General features: G+C 42.7%; 1 protein-coding gene across 3 annotated transcripts; it reads left to right on the top strand.

Annotated features, from left to right (window-relative positions):
- The first annotated feature begins 1,412 nt into the window (after nucleotides 1–1,412).
- nr1h5 (nuclear receptor subfamily 1, group H, member 5) lies at nucleotides 1,413–14,139 on the top strand. 3 transcript variants are annotated; one of them, XM_023831395.2, is made up of 11 exons: nucleotides 1,439–1,910; nucleotides 5,588–5,727; nucleotides 8,276–8,611; nucleotides 9,654–9,794; nucleotides 10,034–10,176; nucleotides 10,249–10,344; nucleotides 10,451–10,550; nucleotides 11,395–11,502; nucleotides 11,626–11,727; nucleotides 13,317–13,430; nucleotides 13,597–14,139. In XM_023831395.2, exons 2-11 carry the CDS (start codon nucleotides 5,631–5,633, stop codon nucleotides 13,812–13,814), a joined length of 1,455 nt encoding a protein of 484 aa, XP_023687163.1. In that variant the 5' UTR covers nucleotides 1,439–1,910; nucleotides 5,588–5,630; the 3' UTR covers nucleotides 13,815–14,139. The 3 variants fall into 3 exon arrangements, with proteins under 3 accessions (XP_023687164.1, XP_023687162.1, XP_023687163.1); XM_023831394.2 differs by having other exon boundaries at nucleotides 1,425–1,910; nucleotides 10,034–10,344; XM_023831396.2 differs by lacking the exon at nucleotides 11,626–11,727 and having other exon boundaries at nucleotides 1,413–1,910; nucleotides 10,034–10,344.
- Nucleotides 14,140–15,167: the final 1,028 nt, after the last annotated feature.

The following is a 15,167-nucleotide window of genomic DNA, read 5'->3' as shown; positions in this document are numbered from 1 at the left end:
TCTCTCTTCACCATCAACAGAAATAATAAACAATTTTTGTTATTCAGTGTATATAAGAAATAACAAGCTATCAGTCATTCTATACAGCCCACTTCGCCAAGTTTAATGTCCAGTATAGCCACCTTTCTTCTAAATGACCATCATGAGCCTGTTGCCCACTGAACCAATCAGGTTTTTGATTTAATCCTTTTCTAGCTGAGCCAGCTAGGACCACCTCCTAGATGCTTCTCTGAGAAGGGTACTGCTTGCTACCTTGGTAAATCTCACACTTTGGTAAGGTCCAGTAGTTCTTGAGTCAGGCAATTAAGGGGGGCAGGTCATAATTCAATCACATTTCAAGCCTTTCTAGGCCAATCTATGAAATACTTTGATGCACAGGGAGGGGCATTGTCCTGCAGGAATATTGTAACCTTTTAGAAAGCTTCTGGTGCCAGTATTTGAAGAAGGTATCTTCTAGAAATTGCCAGTAGACCTTGTGGATAATTTTTACACCATCTGCAAGTCAGAAAGGTCTGACAAGTTCATCACTGATAATTGCAGCCCATGTCATCTCTCCTCCATCACCTTGTTGGTGCTTGAAGAGGATCTCCATCCACTGGCCCATCAATCTGCTCCATCAAGAGTCACTTTCATCTCATCTGTCCCCAAAACCTTTGTACCATCATTCTTTTCTTCTGATGGCTCTCCCATGAAGGTCATATTTGTGCAGGTATCACTGAAATTTGCATCACCTGTCCTTTCATAACGATGATTGTGAACAAGTCATAGCTCTAACTAGCTAATTAAGGTCTGAGACCTTAATTGTGATTAGCACTGTCGCTTCACACCTCTAGGACCAGGGCTGGATTTTCTGCGGTTGCTCCATGTGTGTGGAGTTTGCACGTTCTTCCTGTGTCCTTGCGGGTTTCCAAAAACATGCTGATTGGAGTTGTCAAATTGCCTATTGGTGTGCCTATGTCAGTAAATGGTATGTGTGACTGCGCCCTGTGATGGGTTCGCGCCCCATCCTGGGTTGTTCCCTGCTTTGCACCTGTAGCCTCTGGGATAGGCTCCGGACCCCCGCCACCCTGAATAGGACAAGTACAGTAGTTACAGAAAATGGTTGGATGGAACTTTTTAAAAGTTATTTAAGAGCTCAGATCTCTTGGGGTTCTGAAACTCTTGCATGGCACTCCTTTCCCTTTTGTTCACTCTAAAATTGTACAAAACAAAAATAATATACTAAACATGCTTATAATGTTGAAAAGAATGTTTCATCTGTATACCTTTTGGAGATCTGCTCATCCTCTACTCACTTAAGTATTCACAGTAACAGAAATTTTGACCAGGGATGCCCAGACTTTTGCATGCCACCATAAACAATAAAATCACTTCCTCTTGGAAGATAAATGAAAAGGTAAATATACTCTCCTCTGTGAGGTCTTCCATCTGTGTGTTGGTAACTTGTTTGTTGTGTTACAGTGTTGTTGTCTTGATGCCTGTTGCCCTGCTGTACCTTATTGCGTGACTGTCATTTATGTCATGAAATGTACTCATGTAACAGGACTGTTGCCATGGTTTGTGTGATAGTGTGGGATTTTAATGAGAGGGAGAGTTTTGAAATGTGTAGGTGTGGAGGAAGTATACATACCTCCATATGGTGTTTGGACAGTGTGTTGGAAAGTCTGTGTGTGGAACGTATATGTGTAGGATATGTTTTATATTGCATGTGTAAAGAGTTTGTCTTTTGCAGTGTGTATGTGTGTGAAAGTGTGCCGTGTCTCTGCATGCATGTGTTTAGAGAGTGTAGGGTGTCGGGGGCGGGGCTGTTAGTCACTGGGGACTGGAAGCTGGGAGAGCGGATGAGTTCAGATTAGGAGAGCAAAATCAGGAGTATACAAGAGCTCCAACATTCAGGAAAGCAGATCACGGTGAGTCCATACCTCTTTCTTATATTCTGTTGCACAAGTTGTTGAAGTAACACTGAAAGTAAGGCTGCTGTTACAAAATAACCGCTTTCCTCTGGGCTAGACGGCTGGGTGCTATGAGGGCCTTTGAGTTTCTAACCCTGAACTTGTGCCGCAGCTGTATTTGACTGGCAGGTCTCTCCACATACCATTGCCCATGAGAGAAGGTGCCTTCTGTATAGATGCGAATCTGCCCCATTGGTAAAGGTAACAGTTTCTGGCAAGAGCAGTATGACTTTCAAGTGTGTAGATGTGACAGGAAAGGATGGGAGTTACATTGGTTGGTGGGTGGGTGTCAGAGGTGGGTGTCAGAGGAGCACACTGAGTGTTGGTGGAATCGCTAAAATCAGGGCAGTTTAAAGCAGGCTTCACAGTTTGGTTTCTAATCTGATGGACAAAGATTCAGTGGCAGACAGCTTGTGGCTGCATGTCTCACACAAAGATAACTGATAGATTTGGCATGTTTGGTTTGTTTCACTAACATTGTGGACTGTCTTTTTGGAATTTTTGCCACTGTAACCCGGCTTGAATGGTTGAAGTTCAATATACAAGGACACATGAAGGCCAATATAACTTAACTAGACACTTGTCTCAGAAAATATCTCTCTATTCCTACATAATAATAGAGACTATATTAAAAATAATAGTGTTAGCTAAAAAGTATGTGTAAATAAATTGTTGATTTTTATTCATTTCATAGGAATAAGCATTAAAACAAGCAGCAATTGAACAGCAATTAAATCATTCATCAAAAGCAACAGGAAACTTTTCAACTGAAGTTAGGTTTCAGCCACTCACAGTGTCTTTAGAAAGCAGGAAATGTTTTTCATGAAGATAATGATTAACATTTTAACCATATGTGAGACAGGGCCTTGACAAAACAATTGACAATGCTGTACATTGAGCTCAGCAGCTCCAAGTGAAGCTTTCCAGGTGAGACTAAGCTCACACAGCCCACCAGGATGTTAAAGGTATAAGGTCATAAATCAAGGTTACACAAAAAGATTGCACTGGACCCAAAAAGCAGATTCACTGGGATTTAAAAATTCTTTCCAGCTGAAAGAAAACAGAATGTATTCACTATGTGTAGCATGCTGTGATTCTATCAAGACACACACTGGTTTGCAGCTTGTGCAACACTGTAGAAGTTTCAAGAAGCTCATCATTTATCTGAGGTTGGTTTGCTGCTGTGATTTAATTCTACCACACTCAACTATGGACTTTAACCCCCTCCCCTTTTTTTTTGCAAGGCCACTGTAATCTGAGGGTCTGTTTCCTGTTTGCATCTGTAAACACTCCCCTATCTAAGCCAGGCTACTGGCAAACAGAACATAAAATATTCAGGCCTGTGCAACAGATAGAAGTGAAGACGAGCAACTGAGAATGCAACAGGAGATTTATACAGTTGATGCCAAGTCTACGTTAAGGGTGTGATGGGGACATGTTCCCACATCAGAAACAGTGGGTCTCTGCTTCTCAATCCCCATCCATACAGCTGTCTGATACTGGCATAGCGTCAGCCCATGATGTATGATGCGAGTGCTTAATTGGTCTCACCAGTTCCCTACCCCTAACCCCGCCCATTTTGCTCTTCGTCCCTGGCTTGGCAAGGTAGAGGGACAGATTTATAAGCAGCTGACAGCAGTGTGAGAATGTGGCCAACAGTGACACATTGCTCAAGATGAAGAAGAATAACATACCTCCTTTCTGCCGGGGTTAGAGTAAACAAAGAAGTTACAACTATGCTATTTTTAAACAAAAAATAAAAACAACATAGTGAAACATTGGTATTAGACATGAATTGGTTTGTTGACCCACACTGGAGACTCGAGAGAGTCAAAGCTGTTTAAATAAGTAATTTGTCCATTTAAGTGTCCTTGTCCATTAGTACAACAACAAATACACAAAAGAAGCAGGAGAAAAAGTCAATTGAAATCCAATAACAGCATGGGAATATTGCATTATTTATTGAGGAGTGAACAGTTACATCTACTTATCTAATCATTCAAATGTTCAAATAGAAACCACTAGTTAGAATTAATTCACCTGTATGAGGTTTTAGCATGTTGCTTCATATATAATATATGTGCATCTTTATGTGCATTTATTGACAATGAGGTATATATATATGTAAGTATGTATGTAGAGATTACTGATATATTTTTGTGTATTTATGGACACAAATGAAATGATAAAAACTGAAAAAGATGAAAATCTTCAATATAGTAATTATTATTATAGAAGATTAGATCATGTGTGACTGGTGGGCATGTGCCTGGATATAAATCTAAGCCTCTGAGTTGTGTCATTGCTTGCTGTTGGTGTTAAGGTGGTGACATCCTCTTGTATGTCACTGCTGTTGCTGGCTGACAAAGCTGACAGGAAGGCCTCTCTCACGCAGTGGTGTATTCCGGCTGCATCCTAAAGCTAGCGCTCCTCTTTAGCAGTTGCCTGCTTTCATGTTAATCACAAACTTTTTCTGCAATTTGGTTGGACTCTTGCATCACATGACCTAAAATAATGCATTGGCCATCCAGTGGTTGCTCTTTGGTTTGCAGGATAAGAGAATGCAAATGTTGGTTTTGAAGGGCCTCTGCGGAGAACTGTATTGTAAGTAATTCTACAGAGCAAAACGTGAAACTCTACACTGTTCTGTAATGACTGAGATGCTTAGGAAGGAAGACAGAGACCCAGTGTCCCAGATCCTAAATCTGCCTAAAAGTCAACCATTAACCATGAGACAAACAGAGCGACGGCAAACAAGATGCAGAGTAAACAATCTCTGGGTGTTTCGGGGATGATCTGCCTGTCACGTGCAGCCCCATGAGGAACCAGCAAAGTCAGAATGTAGAGAAACAGATGAGGCCATGCGAGCAGTAAGGACCAAGAGAAGAGCTCCGAACAAATCTGAGCATGAAAGGAACACTGCGATATTACAGTATCCTGGTGACTCGTGCTCTGCAGCTCAACGGGAGTTGGGAGAATCACACGGAGGGAAGAAAAGGGCCCTTTTCTCATGGCAGGACCTCCAGCTCAGGTGGTGCTGAGATCCCAGCTGCACTGCGCCAAGGACTCACAGGACCTGCCCTTATGTCTTGGATGATGACTTCCTCCTTTGAACCCTGGGCCAGAGCAGCTGTTTGGAAGGGATTCTCTCACTCTTTCTCACACTCCATGCCTTGCTTGTCATGCGCAGTACAGAGAATAGGCAGCTAAAAAGGTTTATGTGTTTTGGTATTCAAAACAGCAGTGCACATGAATACTGTGCTAGGCAGTGGGATCTTTGAAATTGTTCCTTTATTCTTGTGGGTATATGTCTATCACTCGAGTTATTCAAGCACCTCGAAGGACCACTGCACCAGCACCTACTAGTGGTGCATCAGACACTTACATTGTTGCTCACTTACAGTCAGTACAACCCAGAAGGCTGTAATGAAGCGGGAAAAAAACATATTTATCTAAACATTAGAAACAAATTTCTATGACAAAAATTGGGAATGCGTCAAAAAAGGGAATGATGACAATTTTTTCAAAAATGTGAACCAATTGTATGGCCAAAGAGAGGAGGATCACAGGTTTGGGTGATCACCACAAAAATACAAAATAACAACGAGAATGACAAAACGTTTCTCCCTTTACAGGCATGATACGTTTGTAAACGTTGAGGCTCAAACGGTGACCTAAATGAGGGAGTGGCAGGAGGCGGAGCTGACCATGCCAGGCAGTGGCTTCCTGTCCATGACAGATGGATTTGGTATTGTGGAACCTTTGCAGTATTATGGTGAGACTCATACACACTTTAATATTATACATTGATCTCAGAATTCCGGATGCTCTAATGGTTGAAAACAAGGTTGATAGAAACTAATGATACTTTATTGATTCCTGTGTAGAGATTCTGTTTTCACCTACCCCATCTTGCTCTACACAAAACACATATAACAGCAAGCCTAGGGGTCACAGCAATGACCAGCACACATGGAGCTGAGGGTTAAGGGCCTTGCTGAAGGGCCCACAGACATGTGACTTAGCCCACTGAGGGCCATATTAGGACTAACCTCAAACTAGCAACCTTCTGATTAAAGGCACAGTGACTTAGCCCACTGAGCCACACTCAAACACATTTTTTTTCCTTTGTGACAATCAAGTATTGCTTTCATAATAGTAATGTAACACTGTTATCCATACAATCGCCCTGGCATGGGTTGGTGCGACATCCAGGGTTTTTCCCTGCTTTGTGCCTCCGGATTCCCCTGAGCCTAGCCATGGTGCCCATATTACACGAATCCTGAAGACCTCACACTCAGGTACTCTCAAACACCGTCCTAAACCACCTGCTTGCATATCTTCAGATGAATATTCAGGCACCAATCTTTTTTCTAATCATGTCCATGCTTAACAGGGCCACCATCCAACAAAATTTAGCAATACACACTGATGTATAAGCTATTCCAGGCAATTCATCATGCAGGACACCAAATAGCACTTGTTCAGGACTGAAATGGATGAGTGGGAATAGTTTTCTCTATCATGGCTGTGAAGGACCTGTACTATAATGGAAGATATTTTTTCCCTGTGTGTCCAAAGCTGCCCCCTCTTGTTCTGGCTGGACAGGCATGTAGTGACAGAGTTGGTGGGGGTTTGAGGGGGTCGCCTTCATGGCGGCAACAGTGTTTACTCTACACTCTGCTCGTTTACAAATAGACGCTACCACAAGCTTGTCACACGATAGAACCTCACTGAGGATGGAAGCCATCTGTGAGAGCAAAAGGCCGAGCAGAGTATCGAATGAGAACTAAACGATGAAAAAAGAGAGCGAAGAAACTATTAACTGAATGCTGAATGCACCAGAATATGAGGAATGCCAGATGATGGTCTTGGACTTGGACTGGCTGCATACTTCAAATAATGTCCGGACAAAACTAAATCGAACGCGCTGACGAGAACAATCTGACGCATACTTAAAATGACACCACAACCCTAGAGGGCATAGAATATTTTTGATACAGCAGACCCACACGCAGAGCACAATTAAACATACTGTGATGAGTGTATGAGTCATATTAATGTAGGAGATGACAGCTCTTTTAAAACGTACACAAATCTCACGGTTGCACACTAATGAAACAAACGCATTCTACGGCAAACATTACACGTCTACAATATTCACATTTTACGACATAAATAAACGAATACACGTTAATTTACACTATTTACAGATAGATGTGCAGTTTGGTGCAAAGCATCCCGGTAACTCCTAATTAGCCCTGCTGACCAATCATCTGGCGTCACATATATGTCAGCCAATCATGGACAGTGGGTGGGATCAGAACAAAAGAAAATATTCACCTCGTGAGCCCTGCACAGGTGGTGCGGCGAAACGGTGATCACCACGGCAATTACGGCTCATATGATGTCGTATTGGTAAAACGAGTCTAATTCTATCAATTTTGTCTGAAGTATACAGGCAGCTTAAATCAGGCAGTTCTGGGGGTCTGTTGCTCGGTGTCTCTCACTCTGAAATGACATGGCTGACATTCCGGGTTGCAGCTTTGCCAGTGCCGCGTTCTCACCATTTGGGTTGCTGAAGGATCCCTAGTTTAGTCCTGTGCCTGCAGCTTAGCTTCCCACTAACAGCGGTCCTGCTCTGCACTCTCGGCGCTCACTATGGTTTAGTACCACGGCTGAATAGCGCAGCAGTATCTGATGTAGAAAGCCTGGAGCTGCCCAGGGGCTAGTAAGCCCGCAACGATGGGAAATCGTTTCCTCCATTTCCTCCGTTTCATGGTTCCCGCGGAGGAGACATAGAATACAGCCTCTTCAAAAGTAGCAGTGAAAAAAAATGAATGAAAAGTGTATAAAATCATGAGGTCATAAAGCGGCAACCCTGTCACCTCTCAGCTGCATCCTGTTCCTGGGGTCCGAGGGGATCATAAGGCTGCTTTGTATTTTGCTGTTGATATTTTTTTATTGAGTCCCGCTGGGCCGTCTGTGTGTGGGAACACCCTGGCTGCCCTTTGGCGCGGCTCCAGCGCTGCCTTACTTCCTCCAAATCTGAAAGCTCATAGCGCACATGGAAGAGGATCCCATTTGTCTGTGTCACGACTGCGGTTTATTCACATTTTTTAACAAAGCTGAGCTACATGCAGTAGCGGGGGGGTGGGGGCAATTTTATCAAGCGCCCCCTTTGCTAACAAAAAATTCAGTAAATAATAGCCTTCTACATTCCTCCATTGCTAAGTCCCACTCTGTTTGATAATGGACACAGTTTTGGCCATTTACTTGTGGTGGCACTCAGACACTCCTGCGGGTCTCTGCCATCTCCACAGATGTCCTGTCAGACTCCCTGAGCTACCCTCTCCAGGAGCCCGAGCTGCACGGCTCGCCCTACACCCAGCAGCAGTATGGCTCCATCGGCCTGCCCTTCTGCACGCAGGGGGCAGCAGCACCACAGCCCTGCTATTCGCCATATGCCTATGCCTGTCTGGAACCACCCCTGGAGGCCTCAGTGGAGCAACTCGTAGGTGTGGTAGGATCACAGCAGATAAAGCGACCCAGGCCAGGCCCTGGAGGGCGGACCAGAGGCCCCGGAGAGCTCTGCATGGTGTGTGGGGACAAGGCCTCAGGGTACCACTACAACGCACTGACCTGTGAGGGCTGCAAAGGTGGGAATCTTCCAATAATCACCATGTTATTATTCTTAATGCCAGTTCATACTTCACTTTTCCATCTGCACTTCTGGGCCATGCAGAGAATGAGTAACATAAATTTGGTCATCAGGGGTTAGTGACGGATTGTGCATGTGTAGCCCAGATTTTTATGTCTGGGGATAATCATATGCTTCAGTTTGTGTTGACTGTGCATGTGGAAATTAACTAGGTGTTTGTTGCTGCTGGCAGCACTGACGTACACAGAGCAGAGGTAACCCAAGAAAGAGTAGAAGAAGAGGAATTGTTGTAGGACATGCGGAGATTACATGTGGAGAGGACATTATACCTCAGTATATGGTATTTTGAAATGAAACTCTGGCATTTTGATCTTGGTGATAAAATTTGCCTGTGTGGGGGGGCAGCTAATTTTGTCATAATGGTTTTAAAATACCGTGGTATACCATACTACATTAATACTGCTTAAAAATTACTTTTAAACTGTTCATAAAAGGTTCACCTGCTTGTGTTTGTGCTTGTTGCAATACATCTGCCCTCTACTGGCATATCACGGCTTTTTGCATGTACTGACCGCAACCATCCGCATCCACAGCCAAATGTAGTATAAACACAAACTTCTGCACAGACGGCCGCCCCCGGAATGAAAGTGCACAAGGAAAAGTGACATATGAACTAGGCTTTATTGTCCTTCTTTTTGCATGGTTGAAATAGACAGGTAGCTTTTATCCACTCTGATCATGTTACAATTTTACTGTGTACTTTTTAATTTGTTTGCACCTTGTTTACTCGTTTGCACTGTTTACTGTCTTTGCACTTTGTCTGTTTTGCACTAAATGTGTCCTTGTCTGCCCTCTATGCACCTTGCTGTTGTTTGCACAAGAATATCTCATCTCATCTCTGTTCTGAATCACTTGTTTCACTCTGTTCTGTGTTTAATTTCACTTAAATCACTGCGGAACACTGGTAGCATCCTTTTGATCACAATTGCAGGTCACCACAGCTTTGATTCATCACCTCCTTCGCCGTTTCCTCCTCCCAGGGTTCTTCAGACGCAGCATTACAAAGAAGGCTGTCTACCGCTGCAAAAGTGGCGGAGGCTGTGAGATGGACATGTACATGCGGCGAAAGTGTCAAGACTGTCGCCTGAGAAAGTGCCGTGCTGTGGGCATGCTGGCCGAGTGTGAGTCTCACTGACCCCCCTCCCCTAAACACTCACATGAGCTGTAGCTAGATAGCGTAACGTGTCAGTCCTTTAACCGGCTGGTCTTCTGGACTAAAGTGCCCACTGTAAACTAGCATCCAAAATCTCATTGGGAACTGGATATTTAAAACTTTTCCCCAGCTCGTCCTCTGTCTCCATTTTCCACGCCGAAATTATCCCCACATTTTCTGCCCTAACCCATGTGTCACACACTGCAGGCCTGCTGACAGAGGTGCAGTGCCAATCCAAGCGTCTTAGGAAGAGTGCCAAGCAATCAAACAAGTCCGAATGCAAGCAGGAGGAGGAAGAGGACAGTGTGGAGGGAAAGGCTGTTTCTTCTACTTGTAGGGTCGTAGGACAGGTAGGGATTCTCCAGACACGGTGTCTGTCATACCTGCATAAAGGTGTCAGTGAACAGCCTCTCTGTCTGCAGCTGTCTGCAGGCCTCTCGAGAGAGGAGCAGGTCATAGTGGAAGGGATTGTGGAGGCTCACCGTCGGTACAGGGCACAGGACCCTGCTCATACTTGGGTAGGATTTAGATGGTCATTTCCTGGTTACTGCCAGATGCTGCACTGCTTAGCTACATAAGGCTTAGCAGACCTGTCAGAGTCTGACAGTCTCTATATCTCCCAAGGTACTGAAGTTGCCCAGGATAGATAACCTGGAAGCCAAGCTGGAGGACCCCTCCTCCCCAAATTGTCAAAGGCTGTTAGAGTTCTCCTGCAGTCTTCCAGGTGAGCCACGAACCATAACCCCCCCCCCCCCATACTATGCGCCAGATTTACTAATGGTTGATATTGAATTGAATTGAATTGAACAGCAAACCAATGGGGAAAGTAGTGAGAGTAACTGTAGAACTTAAAAAGGAAATTATAGTGAAACTTGAAGGTGGTGCACGTGTGTCTGCTCTCGCTTCGGAGTATGAGAGTGTCCTTTATTTCATGTTCATTGTTTTTGTATGTGTGCTTTTTCACGTGTGTATTAGTTTTATATTGATTGTTAATGATTTTTATCATTAGGTAGGTAGATACGTTTAAATAGGCAGTCATTTGGGAGTCTGGAATGGATTAAATGCATTCACATTATTTCTTATGGGGAAATTCAACTTGGACCTCAACCAAATTGCGACTCAACCAGCCTTGTGGAATGAATTAAGTTTGTGTTCCAAGGTACCACTGAATCATGTCATGTGATTTACTAAAGTTTGCGGTAGGCAATTTACTGAAAATTGTGCCGTTATTTAATGTTTAAAAAAGCATTTCTTATTTTGTGCTGCCCTTGGTAAATTGGCTCAATAATTATTTAAATTTACTGACTGCATCTGTGTTCATATATTTCTGCATTTTTAGCAGATCACCCGCAGATCCCATTAATACCTTTTTCATTGCACTCATGCTAGTTTGCTAATAACTCTGGCCCGATGTGTGTAGTTTGCATGTCTTTCTGTTTCCCTCCACAAAATTATTTGTCTGGTGATGATCATTCCAGCTCTGACCATTTTATGCTAATTGTTGTGTTTTCTTCCTGAGCCCCACAAACCATTTGCTCTCAGCTGCTTACTTGGTGATATTCCTGCAGGGTTTGAACTCCTGGACTACACTGATCAGGTGGCCTTGCTCTGCAGCTCGTCTGTGGAAGTCATGTTCCTGCTCTCTGCCCAACTCCTCGCCCTGGGAACCACTCCAGGTACTGACTGGTACAGGTACTGGGGCTGCTGCTGTTTACTGCAGATGCTCATTCACAACTGAAAGCCAGTCTGTGTTATGAGTAACACTGTTGCTTTTGTTTGTCTTATTGTTTCTTTCTCAGATAACCTGCCCTTACCCCTGTTAGCATTGTACCCCATGGGGAAGGACACCTCACTCTTTCCCTGGCTAAAACCCCCCCACTCCAAGCAGAGTGCCTCCTCAGGTGTGCTGCCCAGCTCAGATATCCAAAATCAAGGGATATAATGCATATATGTTACAATATTTATGGTGTAGCACACAGACATTGGATATTATCAGTAACACTTTACTTGAAGCTCTCATCTATAATGCACTATAGAAACCTTCATAATGCATTATAATTTTTACTATAAGATTTACATTACAAAAATCATTACAGCATGTTCTATTGACAGTCATAAGTCATTATAATGTTGATTATAATACTTCATAAGCTCCTACGAAGCTCTCATTTATAATGCACTATAGATATCTTTATAATGCATTATAATGGTCAGTATAAGGATTAATAAAGCATGTTCTATTGACAGTCATAAGTCATTATAATGTTGATTATAATACTTCATAAGCTCCAATGAAGCTCTCAACTATACTGCACTATAGATACCTTCATGATGCATTATGGTGGTTGGTATAAGAATTATGGATTGTTTGTACTGCATAATAAACATGGCTATAATGTGTTTTGTCTTTTTATAAATATTTATAGCCATGTATATAATGCTTTATAAATGCATTAAAATCTCTTACAAATGTGTTCATAAATTCGTATACACATGATATTCATGGAAACTGTTACCATATCTTTCTCTAAGTAAACCTTCAAGATTGTGCTTAATTTTATACTATTAGCCCTTCACAAATACCTAATATTTGTGTAGATTTGAATTGTTTCTATATGCCTCTTACAATGTGTACTGAGTGTAAGCATGTACTTCCTACCAGACTATCCTACAAAGCTCACATCCATCCATCCATCCCTTTATTCAACCATCCATTCATCTTCCAGTATTCAGTACAGGGTCACAGGGCCCATCCCAGGCATCAGAGGACACAACACAGGGGTCCGTCATTTACAGTAATCAGCCCATTGATTTGAGTCTGAAACCTACTACTTACAAGTTTCAATCCACTTGCTGATACAGTAGGTCCCCTTGTATCCACGGGTGATACGTTCCAAGACCTACGTACCATAGCCGGCAAAAGCCACAGAAAATAGCAAATCATCCACGGGCCCTATATATAAACCGTGATTTTGGTGTATATACATATGGTGAAGTTTAATTGATAAATTGCACACAGCAAGCCATAAGCCTAATTCTCAAGAGACGACAAAGCAATGAAAAAATATCGTGCAATAGTGTGATGAAAATTACGCTTTTATACATTTTTATAACACAGACACTGCGATAGCGTGGCAGCGAATGCGATCAGCGAGAATACTAGAGGCAGACTGGATGAGAGTTCTGCAGGGAAGCTTGGGTATGGGGACAGAGGGAGATGAGTCATGTACTGGGCGTGACTGGGATGGCGGATTTCTCCATGTTACGGCCTGCGCTTGCTTGGCGAGCGGTTTGTAACTTATGAACCATTTATATCTGGAATTTTGGTAAACCGTGAATAACTGAAACTGCGGTTACTGAGACATGTGGATACGGTATCCCACTGTGCATCTGACCTTATTACCCATGTTTTATACTGATGAGAGGTTTCTGAAATTTGTCCAAAAATATTAAATAATTGCTACAGGTGGCTAAAATCCTGTTCTACTAGGTTCCATTGAAGAGCTGCTGAGACCAGCAATAAACTTCTTCCACAGCATGGTGGCTCTAGGGGTGACAGAGGCAGAGTATGCTCTTCTTACAGCTACTGCACTCTTGTGTTCAGGTGAGCAGCTCCCTCTGCTGGTCACTGTCAACCACAACAACAACTAACACATCTGTAAGGACATACTATATTATTTTCGTGTGTGCATTGAATTCTCTGTCATGTTCACTGTATCTGCTGCCTCAGCGACTTCTTCATACCTCTTCCTTTCTATTCTTGTGGCCAGACCAAACTTGCCTCCAAGCCCCCACACAAGTAGAGGTCCTGCAGGAGCATGTCCTGGAGCTTCTGTCCCGGGTGTGTGAGCTGCCACTGGGCCCCCATGGGTCTCTGGACCCTCAGCGGTTTGCACGGCTATTGGGCCGACTCACAGAGCTGAGGACACTGCGCCACAATCACCTCATCTTGTTGAGGCACCAGCCTTGGGGAGCCTATGTCCAGTGAGGCGAGGCTGGGGGGGGGGGGATTCAGAAGGGAATAACTATAGGAGAACTGGGTAAAGATAAGGAGATAAAGGGCCTTTATGTTAGACATGCCTACCCTTATTTTTCTTTAATTTCCTTAATTAGACTGAATTTTTCAGCATCATTTTATACTTCATGCACAATTATTACATAATAAAAACTCAACCAACTGTCAATAAAGTCAACAAAAAATTTTAAAACACATTTCACACAGATTATTCGGTATTGAGCATCTTGTATATTTATATATAATTGTGATTTGTCTTTGCTGTATTAAGCAACAATAAACTCCTTTTCCCAAAGAATTTGTGTAAGTAAAATGACTATGGCTTATAGACAGCTGAAAGACCCCAGATGTTAACTCCAGCGGACCATATAGACAGCATTCCTACATATATATTTTTAAGTCTTTCCAAAGGCATGTGCTCTGTTGTAATTATTGAGTCTTTCCACCTTTTGTCTGAAATTTTATGCCATTAGTGCAATAACTCAAAATGTATTTCACTAATCTTTTTCAAACTGAATTTCCACTTCTTCATTTAATTTCAACCTATGCTGTTTTCTAATGCATTGCATCTTCTCATAATATGCCCCCCAAAAACACTTCCCATCTAGGGAAGATTGTAACATAAAACTTAGGATGACATCTCACTAACAGAAATGAGCCAGAAAATGATTTATTAGAGAAAGGTGAAACACTCCCAAAAATAAAACACCGCAATATAGTATTCAGTTTGTAATCTTTTCCATCATGATTAAAATACATGAATCCTTGCATCAAAAATGGGTTATATGCTGGGTCACAATCAAAAAAAGAAGCATGGGACAGATATTTTCCAATTTTGCAGACATATTCTATGGGTGAAAATCTAGAACAGACCAATTGCAAGTTGAAACAATGCTACTTCCTGATAGCAAAGGGTGTCTCCCCAAGACATGCAACCTTGTGATAACTCAAAAAGTATCTGATGGATCTTATTACTACTTCATAAAACATTATTTGGATGAAGATCTACCCCTGTTTTTAGGCAAATCACACCAAAGTTGAAGCAGCAGCACTAGGTGGCAGCAAAAGAAGGAACGGGCAGCTACACAAGACACATGATGTTGTGACACAGTAACTCCAAAAGCATTTCATGTATCTCTTCAAGCTTCCCAGGAACATTGTATAGGGCCTATTTCAGATTACAACAAAATTGAAGCAGTGTCACTTAGTGGTGCCACATGAAAAGACAGTCCCGTATGCAGTTCTGGTGAACCTGATTATATTGAGAATAGTCACAAAACTGGGATTTTAATAAGGATTTTTTTTGTGAGGTGGTGAGTGTGTAGG

The sequence above is a fragment of the Paramormyrops kingsleyae genome, chromosome 18 (genome assembly GCF_048594095.1).
Source record: "Paramormyrops kingsleyae isolate MSU_618 chromosome 18, PKINGS_0.4, whole genome shotgun sequence".
NCBI lineage: Eukaryota > Metazoa > Chordata > Actinopteri > Osteoglossiformes > Mormyridae > Paramormyrops > Paramormyrops kingsleyae.
This window is presented reverse-complemented; position numbering and strand designations above follow the sequence as displayed.

What these genes read in the sequence shown, in the direction of transcription:
- nr1h5 (XM_023831394.2), top strand. Translation starts at nt 5,631, where the DNA reads ATGAGGGAGTGGCAGGAGGCGGAGCTGACCATGCCAGGCAGTGGCTTC. An exon ending in GGAACCTTTGCAGTATTATG is followed by an intron (nt 5,728 to 8,275) that starts GTGAGACTCATA and finishes CCATCTCCACAG; the next exon opens with ATGTCCTGTCAGACTCCCTG. An exon ending in AGGACCCTGCTCATACTTGG is followed by an intron (nt 10,345 to 10,450) that starts GTAGGATTTAGA and finishes ATATCTCCCAAG; the next exon opens with GTACTGAAGTTGCCCAGGAT.